This window comes from Trachurus japonicus, chromosome 13 (genome assembly GCF_045865225.1).
Source record: "Trachurus japonicus isolate A0001 chromosome 13, Traja_1.0".
Classification (NCBI taxonomy): domain Eukaryota; kingdom Metazoa; phylum Chordata; class Actinopteri; order Carangiformes; family Carangidae; genus Trachurus; species Trachurus japonicus.
The window spans coordinates 27,305,310-27,317,247 of record NC_140919.1 but is presented as its reverse complement, the minus strand read 5'-3'; the positions used below and the strand labels follow the sequence as shown (position 1 = coordinate 27,317,247).

The 11,938-nt window shown below is 40.6% G+C and overlaps 1 protein-coding gene across 2 annotated transcripts; it reads right to left on the bottom strand.

Moving 5' to 3' along the window:
* Window positions 1–2,392: 2,392 nt before the first annotated feature.
* On the bottom strand, window positions 2,393–8,102 carry ostn (osteocrin). 2 transcript variants are annotated; one of them, XM_085794473.1, is made up of 5 exons: window positions 7,917–8,102; window positions 5,416–5,505; window positions 3,531–3,757; window positions 2,877–3,020; window positions 2,393–2,798 (listed from the first exon to the last, which is right to left on the bottom strand). In XM_085794473.1, exons 2-4 carry the CDS (start codon window positions 5,503–5,505, stop codon window positions 2,933–2,935), a joined length of 405 nt encoding a protein of 134 aa, XP_085650599.1. In that variant the 5' UTR covers window positions 7,917–8,102; the 3' UTR covers window positions 2,393–2,798; window positions 2,877–2,932. The 2 variants fall into 2 exon arrangements, with proteins under 2 accessions (XP_085650599.1, XP_085650600.1); XM_085794474.1 differs by lacking the exon at window positions 7,917–8,102 and having other exon boundaries at window positions 5,416–5,526.
* Window positions 8,103–11,938: the final 3,836 nt, after the last annotated feature.

The window sequence follows — 11,938 nt, the reverse complement described above, 5'->3', positions numbered from 1 at the left end:
TTCTGCAGCTACTATACCAGTGTCATGGTTCTGTGATTTCCACACTGATTTGTGAACACTTAGTGATGCACATCATAGACAAGATGGCCTAAGTTCAACTGGTAGGAAAATCTGAGCCCTTTTAATTTCTTAAATTTAGTTTATAGAGTATCAGAGTGACTGAAATTATTCTTACCTATAGGAAACACAAACATTCTTTTTCTCAAAAACCTTAGAAAGATTGTTTTTGTAATTGATGCTGTACATTTTAAATGTCCAGTATTAATTGAGACTAGTTGAAGCATGGGGCCTTTACCCTCCACTGTGTCACTTTGTATGTCAATTTTTTAAATATGCCGTAATGGACAGATGAATGCTGCGTTTTCTTGATGGAGCTCTTTGTGTCAAAGTAAAGACATTTGCCAACACCTGACCCTAAGAACAGAACAGTCTCAGCACAGTGATCATTTACTCTTTATTATGCACATTCAAACATTAGGCAGTAAGAAGCATTTTAAACAGTCGGTGCACAGGACTGAACATCAACAGGAACAAAGGATCAACAGGAAACCTTTTCCACTGCACCAGTGTGTTGCAGCCAACACTCTCACACACCACCAGCCTGTAAATCTTCTACATGCTTCAGGTCCCAGTGATGTGCTGATGCAGCACTCGTAAGAACCTGAACCTGCTGCTTCTCATGCTGCTGACAGGAAGCTGTTATTCACGCGAAAACAACGCAAGCAGGTGTCTGCTGGTTTTAAAAGAATATCCTGTTTTTCTATTCTCTAAGATAAAAAAAAGAAACACACAGAGGAAACATCTTCTGTTATGGATCTTTTGAATTCTTCATGTTGAGACTTTTTGAGACTGTTTTTAAGACTTGAAGCCTGAGCTAATGTAAATGCAAACAACACAAGTTGTTTTTGTAAATACTGCTGAAGGGTTCAGAACAGAGCCGGAGTCATGATCTGTCAATCTTTGATTAGTATTAACACTGGAAAAGGGGGAAACGGCTAGCCCCAACAAAAAACACACACCTGTCAACACCTAAAAATCACTGATTATAATAGTGTTTTTGGCTAATCAGCACAAAGAGAAAAGTAAGAATTACTGTGGAACAGCAACAGTGAGGTTGCCAGGTTTGGTCTCGTGCTCATACTGAGGCCAGCACCTCTGATCACCGACCGTGTGGCCTGATAAACAGTCTGAATGATAACTACAGGAATTATTCATCCTGCCAGTGTAGAAGTCAGTGATCACGGGGGCTGCAGAAATTAATCTCAGTAGTGAGCATTCGTCACACTGATCAATGAAAATACATTGATTTGATTTGTTGAATTGTTATTTGACTTCAGCTGCTTAGATGTATTGATCTAATCTGCTTTGTGTCTCTGCTAAACTTGTGCTCTGAAGGAAGTGGTATATCTTTTAAGCTTCTGAAACAGAAAGGCATCTTGCTCTTGGCTTCTCACACAGTGAAATGTTAGGTTTTTGGTCAAACAAACATCTTAAGACGTTTTTGAGGAGCACAGCTCTGAACCCTGAACCATGTCCCAACTCCTGCTCTGGGCTAAACATAGACATGAGAATAATTTGATCAATTAGGAAAAAGAAGAAGGAGAAATAAAGAAAGGTCAGGAGAGTGTAATACTGTGTTACTGCCTTTCTTTCCCCACTGGTTTAAATCTTACCTCTCCCAGAAGGAAAGTAAAGCTGCAGTTCCTATAATGACCAGTAGATAATGCTCAAAGAAAACTCACTACACTTATTAACATAATGGAAATGATGGAGAAAAAAATAGGTGTCCAATTATAACAGCCTCTTTAAAGAGGTTTCACGTTGGCCTGATGATCAAACAGCTGTGTGGTCGGCTGGAGTCTGGTGCAGTGGAAACGTCTCTGTGGCGTCCTGCTGTGAACAGACCTGCTGCACTCCAGAAATACAACTACAGACAAACTCAAGTCAAGTTTTGTCACATGTTTCAGCTTTGAGCGTAGAGGTGGCAGACCTCTGGTCAGGGTTACAAGGGGGAGGGGAAGAGGGTGATGATGCATTCAGGTGACACCCTACAAAAACTGCAAGAAGGTTTTAATTGGCGGTTCAGTTGTGAAAGTCAGCTGTCAAATACTGTAATGCCTCTGCTCACTGGCTGAGAAGCTCTGTTATATTTGCCAAAACAGAAACTCTGCTCCACATCTGAGATTTAGTTTTTAGTCAAAATGAAAATTTTTTTTCCAGATTTTTATGTGCTGCCACATTTCAGTTTTAATTCACCAAAATTCAGACGTGAACATGTTTTTCAAACATGCATGTTTATCTGAGTTAAAAACTGAAAAATTAAAAAGTGCAAAAGGTTTTCCATCAGACATTTGAGTTATGTGATTTGCTGAGAACAGATGCCATTCAATGTCTGCTTTCTCAGATGCCTCTGTGTACCAAACATTAGCATGTCACATTAAGCTCAGTGTAGGATTGTATAAAACTAAATGAGGCTTTTGAATGTGTTTTTTATTTTACTGTTGCTCATTAAGACATAATCATTGATCAAACCATGTGGATCAATCAGATAAAACAGTAGAGTTTTGTTTTGTCTTTGGTCCTGACTTGTCTGCACTGGTGATGAATCTACCGAACAGTACCTGAATGCACCATCACTAAACATTCATCACTGTGCCGGGGTGGGGGGACGGGACTGGGGGTGGTTGGTGTCCAAGTGAGAGGGAAGGTGTTGGAGCATTGACTGTGATTGGTGGGCGTGTCTCAGCAGGTGACTGGCAGTTGGTGATTGGCTGTTTCATGCATCAGTGGTGAGTCCTCTGCAGAGAGAGGGAGGAGCCAACACGTCATTCATGAAACTCATCAGTATTTAGTGAATGAGAGAACAGTGACTGTACCTGTCCAAAGGGTGTGCTGTAGAGAGGGGCGGGAGGTCAGGGGGAGCGGGTGTGGCCTATCCTCTGCTGTTTGGAAGGCGACTCATGCCAATCCTATCAATTGGAGGAGAATTGACTCGTCGTCGTGGCAACTCCACTGCTTTGCTGTGAACAGGGATGGAATGGAAGACACTGTTGGAAACAACAGCACACACACACACTCATACACAAAACATTATCATTATTATCATAATCTTAATCTGTATTTCAGAGATGAAAACCTGGTTTTATTTTATGTTTTAAGCAACATTTGATCAATACTGTTTGAAATCCTTACTTCACAAATTCACATTTAACAAAGTGCAGCCTAAGTGAAAATACTGAACACTGACAGTAGAACAATACAGCCATTCACTTCAGTCAGAGACGTTTGCTTCAGTGTGTCTTATTATATGTTTAGTTCTTCTTCATCCTCCTCCTCTAGCTTACACTGAGCCTCATCTCCATTATAGTGGACAACCAGAGCAGCTCAGTAGACTTTTCAGACTCAGAAGGCTGAAGTGGATCATCAGTCAGAAACTCATTTGTGCTGAGTCATCCTCTATTGAGTCTTCCGATAACTACCTGGCAGGACCACAGATGTATCTCAGGTGTTTCACACTTGTCCAACTGTACCTCTGCTTGTTTGTTGCCTGTTTGGTTTCCATGGAGCTGATTGACAGGCGGTCCAGAGGTGCGTTGTTGCCAGGGAAACTCCTCTTCTTCTTTGGCTCCATGACGTCATTCTCCATTCTCACCAGGTCATCCAGTCGGAGCAGCTTTGCTGTAAGCTCCTCCGGCTTCACCCCTGCAGCACGGGACCGGAGACCCGCCACAGGTCTTAACACGGGTCGGTCTACATACTGGAACACAAGGACAGGACAGGATACGTCTATGTACTGAAGGTAACACACAGTGGGATCAGGCTATGAACTGAAATCACAGAAAGCTGGGATAAGTCTTGTTTTGTAACTAAATTCAAAAATGTCACAACATGGCCAATGAGTTTGTAGTCAAAGGGTTTCCCCTTATGGAGGTAAGTTAATGCCAGCATGGGCTGAAGGTATTGCACATTGTACATTTTAGACCTGATTTAAGATTCTTTACTATAACTTTTATGACTTTATGTGGACCACACATTGGCATTTTTATTTATTCATTTATTTTTTGTCTGTAGGGGGCATTTCATGTCTCTGCTCCAGGAGAATCAAAGCTGTCTCTGACGGTATGGGAAGCAACAGTGATTCATTTAGTTTGGAGCTGGGGATGGATGGAGAGGAGGTTTTTACGAATACATCCAGAATAATCAATTATGAACCTTAACTGGCTCATTTTCTTCTTGTGAACTTGCACAACACTGTATTTACACGTAGTTGTCAACAGCTGACTTCACAGTGATATCATGGCTGATGTGAAATCCAGCTGTTGTTTTCTATAAGGGAGTCTCCGTATAGAAAACACTGACCTCAGCAGAGGAAAGCCACCCTGCTCTGTTCACTGTTTTCCTACGTCAGGGCTCCATGTTGTGGATCATCTCTTACATCACGACCCTGACAGCGAGCAGTTTCTCACTTCCTGTCCGCCTGCTGCCTCTGATGAGTCAGACGATCAGGTTTCGTCCAGACTAAACAGCGACCACCTTGAGGTTTGTGTCCTGCGGCCGCTTGCACCTCAGGGCTTTGTTCGCTCTGATGTTACATCACCTGATATCGGCACAGGGGCCCTCGGAGGGAGGGGCTGTTTGATTTGGCTCTCGGGGTGATTTGAGAGGACACAATCTGATCTGCCGCCTCACCGTCTGATCCTGACTCAATCTAACCACTCTACCAGGGATTTTACGACATCAGAACCAGACTACAGGCCTCACCGGAGACTGGTCTCAGTTTAATACTGTATACTGTATGTGTGATCCACAAAGTAGACCTTGTAAATGTAGCTGACAAGTTCTTCTACTCACAAATCTATTTCAACTTAAAGAAATACTCCAGCCTCAATGGAATTAATTTATAAATGTATTGACCGTACTGTAGTTTCCACTTTAATCACAGAACATTTAACTCTGAAATGCTGCATTTGTGTACAGACTGCCCTACACAGAATGATTCTATATACATTTTGTTCCTTTGTTTTAGATTCTGCTTCTACTATTTGATTTGTTTTTCTGTGTCCAGGCTGTGTAAGGAAAGGACTAACATTAAAACTACATGCTGATGTAGACTGTTTTACTGATAAATAGATTGAATTGTATACTTTAGACTAAGGTTCTGAGTTTCATCCAGCACCTATATATTAAACCTGTTTGTAGGATATCAGCTAGTAGTTGATGAACTGTTTATTTCGAGTGTTAAGTTTTCCAGCAAATTTTTCTGTTGAACAAGTCAATAACAGTTGATGTCTAACTGCAAAAGCCAATGTTACTGATTTTATGTAAATCACTGGGATTTGCATCCAGCTCAGTTCTGTGATCCAAACTTCAGTCAACATTAAAAACACTTCTGTGGTGTGTGTTTGTGTGTCTGACCTGAGGTTGATGTTGGACTCTGAAGCCCTCGACACTGCAGTGCAGCAGAGTGATGGAGAGCAGGCAGGAGATCGGCAAAGAGAACTGCATCTGAAACAACAAGATCAACATGAATGCATCACTGATGAGGTGTGGTGATGATCAAACTGACCACAGTGCAGTGTCTGCAGCAGCTGCAGAGGAGTTTATGGTCTGACACTGATTAATTACTTCAACATAAGATGTGATTAATGAGTCAGATCAGCACATCTCTGTCACACGCACAATTAATCACCAAGAGTACATCAGAGGCAGTTTATGGTTCAGGAACTTGTCCAAGGACATTTTGAAATGTGGACCAAAGGAGCTGGGTCTGATTAGAGAAGCTGTCGTATCATTAATGTCGTAACTGATGATGTTTAATTAACATCGTCAGTCGTAAAACATGCTCCTAACAGTGGCATGTCACTCCTCTACTAATTTTATAAGGATATAAAATTCATGTGTAATTCTTGTGATGATTGCAGATACACTTCTGTTTGGAGTCCAGGATGTCTGACTCTCTCAGCTGCACATGAACACAGCAGCAGCTTCCTAAAGAACAGAGGTCAGAGGTCACAGACACCAGACAACATATGATCTGTGTCCCAGTGCCGGGCATGCTAACTCGTATCTGGTGTTGTGTTGTCAGATGTGATAAAATGTTTTTCTGAGGATGTAAAGTTCACATCAAACAGGTGCTGTGTATGTTTGTGCATATCATTCAGGTGTTGATCAAAACTTTTGTTACTCTTTATACTGATTATTATTGTTATAAGTTATCCAGGACCACAAGACATCATCCAGGATGTGTACAACGAAAATGTGAACTGCTTAGACCGTGGAATCGGTTGGTCGTTTTAGAAATTCCAGAGGAGAGCAGAATATGTGAAATGTGTGAGTTAGATGAAGTAGAGAGTGAGTCTCATTTCCTTTTATATTGTACAAAGTATGGTGATTTGAGAGAGGTATTATTTCATGAAATCTGCGGACAAAACCAGAAGTACAGAAGTATACATGACACAATTATAAAAGTCATTCATTCATTCATTCATTCATTCATTCATTCATTCATTCATTCATTCATATCACTTGTCACAACAGACACAGAAACCTGCTGAGAATCAGTGTGGAGTCTGGAATCAGAGACAGGTGTCGACCAAACCAAGTTTTCTCATCTCCCACTCACCCACTCACCCACACCCACCCACACACACACAGACACACAGCATGACAGTTTTAGCTCAGCTGACGTCTGAAGTGTATTGTCCAGCAACATCGGCTAATTTTAGCATTTTCCATCCCTGCAAATAAATGCCTTTTGACCGTCACATGCACGTTTGCACGTCACGTGCACGCCCCTGCATTCCCCGCTGATACACACACGCAGACACACACACATAGCCTACACACCCACTGAAATGCACATTATTCCCCCAAACAGATGACACAGCAACGCACTTACCTTCAACATCACACACATGCTGGATGATGTCTTGTGGTCACACACGTATACAATCATTTGCAACCATTTTCACACACACTTTTCTGCCATTCACAGCACTGCTGACGCAGCACTCATTTATACACATGACAGGACCCACACACACATTGCAAATTCTTCCATTCACAAAAAAACCCTGTTTCCTCCCTGCAGCCCAGCAGCAGACAGATCATCATAGATTAGATCCATCAGGAAACACCTGAACACGTCACACTCAACTCCTGTAGCATTTTAATTTTAATTTAGAGATTGTTTGGAGATTGTCCTTCCAAAAGGAAATGTAATTGAAAAGGGAATCAAACTTTCAATACACTCCCACTTATTCAAGAATTTAATCTAAAGTCTAACAGAATGTCTATAAGACAGGATATGTACCACAATATAAGATGAAGACAAAATATGGCATGCCAATATCAGACTTAAACAATATGTCAACTGCAAAATCATGCAAAACAATACAAAGGGCTGTGCAAACATAAAAATAAATAATATGGGTCCAAAACAAGAATTTACCCCAATTCCCCAAAACACCACCAATTACAGTAACTTTTTTTTTACATTGTCGTTTACATGAACAAAATCAATCAATCAATCAATCAATCAATCAATCAATCAATCAATCAATCAATCAATCAATCAATCAATCAATCAATCAATCAATCAATCAATCAATCAATCAATCAATCAAAACAGTTATTATTGGTTTTCTTGACAGCAAATTCACAGCAAAACAAAACACACAGGAGACCAACAACTGCAGTGACATCATCATCAAATAAAAGATTCATTAATAAAAACTCATTTAGATACCAACGGTCAGCTGCAAAGAGTCGAATTCTGCACTGGAGCACACACCTGTAGGTGTGTGAACCTGCACACCTGCACACCCACCCACCACCACACACACACACACACACACACACACACACACATACATACAAACAGAGTAACATGCATGTACGTGTATCAGTGCCTGTACCTTCAGTGTGGAGTGGAGTCTCTGTGAGGAGGAGTGTGTGTGTGTGTGTCCTGCTGTGTCGTCTCTTCTCTCTGTTTCTGTGTCATGTTGTAGCTTCACATCAGGTTTTATAGCTGCTGCCCGGGAATCTAGTGTCCAATCAGCAACCTCCGCTCCTGTGACATCACTTCCTGTGCTTCTTTTCCACTGTGTGTGTGTGTCTGACATTTCAACATCAGGTCCATTACCTGCTAATGAAAGCTCCTGGGAGCAATCACACCTCCCAACCACCTCTCACCTCCTTTCCTCCTGCAGCTCACTCTTTAAAAATAAACACGTCATATCTGTTGTCTTGCTCTCAGAGTCAGGACTGGCAAACTGTCTCGCTGCATCTGCTGCTCCCTAAATGCAGAGCACTGGGAGCACTGGGGACAGAAGAGACAGCGGATGAGACGGACTCAGCTGTCTCAATGTCAGTCAAACTCCCCATAACAACTTTATCTAAACATGACAACAAAGGTTCACAAGGAGTGTTCACCTCAGCCTGACCTCCATCATGTCTCGATCACAACTTTGTCTGACTAAATTTCTGTAGATCTGAGTGTCAGAGATTCACTGTCCTTCTGAGAAGAAGATCAGGGAAGAGTGGGAGAGCAAATATTTTTTTTAATATATATTCAATATTGAAGAACTTTAGTTCTTTAGTTAGTTTTAGTTAGTTAGTTGCTTTTATTGTTGTTCAAGTTCATCTTCTACATGACGTCAGTAACAACACTGGCACTATGAGGAATCAAATCAAGGACGTACTTTATAACACGTGTAGTGTTAAAGCAGAAGTAAGCGATCCGGTCGTTTTGGCTAATGCTGCGTTCCAGGTAGGCTTTTGAAACCGTAAATTACAGCTTCAAGTCACAACTTACGACTTTGTAGCGTCTCAGAGCAGAGCGGAGTGACTGAGAGACCCGTGTTTCGGTCCAAACACTCTATGTAAGTGATTGCTGTCGGAAGATATAACTATTTAAGACTTATATTAACACAAATATATCACTTACTTCTGCTTTAAATATAAAGTAAATATAACTAATAGTAATTTTGAGTTTACATCCATATGTTGTATTAACCTAAAATGTAGCTGTGTTTACTTATGGAGTAACTTAAACTTAAAACTCAAAAATTGCATCTTAAGATGACTAAATATTGATGAACATGTGATTTAAGCTGATGCATCATCTTCAGACTGAAACTAACCTAAAGCTCCTCTCTGGTGTTTTGACTAAGTGATGCTTCATTGACAAGTTCCCCTGCACAATACACTCACCATCACTGATCAGTTACTAACATTAATGTACCAAAAGATGCAGTGCTGGCTGATGCGCTAAATTATGTAAACAATGATGTTTTATGTGGAAGGAAATGTCTTCATTATATATCATAGTATTTATTTCATTCATTACATTACTGTAATTCATTTGGCAGATGGTTTTGCCCAACGTGATTTATGATAAGTGCTTTCACACCACCCAGGACCAAGAGCTTCACATCATAAAACAGGGTGTGTTTCCCTTTTAAAGAAATGACTAAAAACATGTTCTCTTCAAAATTCATCACATCATCACATTTATTTGTGAAATAACGGATTGTTTGAAACAGTGAAGACAAAAAAAAAAGCTGGAAATTCAGAGTCTCCAGCATTAAGGGAGACCATGGGTCACATTCAATGCCGTATGCTGACTCAGCAGTATCAGTGACAGTAAGGTAAGCCAACCCTTCACCTATTGTAACTTTAGCTTTGTCAACGATACATGACTCACGACAACTGTAAACTTTCTTTGTACAGAAGAGAAAGTTCTACGAGACAAGTCGTGTGGTTTGTGTTGCTGTTGCCTAGGGTGACAGGGTCCTCTTCCATGGTGGGCTTTCCTCTGGGGCCGGACGACCTCTGCACTCTCCCTCCATTTAGTCAGGACGGAGGATTGGATCATTGAGAAAACACACCTGGGTTAATAATAGTAATGACACTGCAGCTAACAGGCTAATAATGACGGAAACCCCCGCACCCTTTAATTAGTGACAACCTGTGATGTCATGTTACCCCACAGTCAACCAACTCCTCACCTCACCTCATCCCTGCTGCCATGGGAGCAGAACATACAGGCTTAAATAAATTTAGGCAGATAGATTTGTTAGATGCATCAGGGTGTTTGCATGGACTAAACAAGATTAAAGAGACAAGTAAACACACACACAGGACACGACTGCCTTTACAGCACACACACACACACACACACACACACACATGGACATGCTGGAAAATGTGAGTATTGAGAAGGATAATTGTGTCTCTCCAGAACAATGGATGCGCAGTAGCTGTGTTTAGACTGTCCTCATTCACTCACTCTATAGTGTTTGCGGTAACACTTTACTTGACGCCTATCTCTATAACACGTTATAACCATACTTATAATGAGTTTTAATGCAGTTATAGCACTGTATAACTATAATTATAAACACTCATAAATTATCATAATGCTTTATAACAATAAGCACAACACAATATAAAGCATTTTATCATGACTTATAAGGTCAGGTATTATAATAGGTTATAATTGTGACAATAATTGTGACACTGACAATGCCCACATCGATAATGCATTATAAATATAGTTATAATGTGTTATAATTGTCTTATAAACGTGTATAACTATCATTATAAACACTCATTAATTATCATAAGGCTTTATAACAATAAGCATAAGACATCATAGAGCATTTTATAATGGCTTATAAGATCAAGTATTATAATAGAGTTATAATGCTCTATAATGTGTTTTGCTTATTGTTATAAAGTCTTATGTGATTTATGAGTGTTTACAATGATAGTTATACACGTCTATAAGCCAATTATAACACACATTATAACTATATTTATAATGCATTATAAATGTGGGCATTGTCAACGAGTTACTAACAATAATAACGTATTATAATACCTGACCTTATAAGTCAAGATAAAATGCTTTATAGTGTGTTATGATTATTGTTATAAAGCATTATGATCATTTATGAGTGTTTATAACTATAGTTATACAGTGTTATAACTGCATTATAACTCATTATAAATATGGTTATAATGTGTTATAGAGATAGGCATCAAGTAAAGTGTTACCGTGTTTGCTAAATAGATACTAATTGATACATTAAAGCAGAAGTAAGCGATCCGGTCGTTTTGGCTAATGCTGCGTTCCAGGCAGGCTTTTGAAACCGTAAATTACAGCTTCAAGTCACGACTTACGACTTTGTAGCGTTCCAGGCAACCTGCAACTCGCGTTTCTCCGACCTGTTGCCTGTGAAAGTGCACTATAACGGCCACTCGTAACTTCCGACCCGCGAACTCGCACCAGATCGAACTGGTCCGCCTTCACAGGTCGGAAATACACGAGTTACGGGTTGCCTTGAACGCACCATAACGTCTTGTCAGCCGACGGAGTTAGCAGCCCCCGCCCTCGTCATGGATCTATTGGTCCTCGTCCCTGCGTCACGCGCATCCCTTGGCTACACACAGCCCTTCATGCCGTTCTCTCTCCTCATTGGATAAAAATTGTAGGATACAAGAAAAGTTTTCTCCTCGGCTCAGAGCAGAGCAGAAGGACTGAGAGACCCGTGTTTCAGTCCAAACACTCTATGTAAGTGATTGCTGTCGGAAGATATAACTATTTAAGACTTATATTAACACAAAAATATTGCTTACTTAAAAAATGGCTGAGGAAGAAATGCCAGTGGGCAGCAGGCAACTGTGGATGTCCCAGGTCAGAGACATTACAATTTGTGCCGCTCATTGGACCCTTTGGTGTCGATTTTGAAACCAGCCGGTAAAGAAAAATCATCAGCCTAGACATACTAAATGCATCCTGTTCAGACACACTGTCTTTCATTACTATTATTAAATTTAAGTTGATCCTAAGGCCACAGCCTGGACCAGGACCAGTACGTAAGTTCAGTTTCCTGTTGTAAGACCATCATGTTCCTTCAGCAGAGTCATCTGA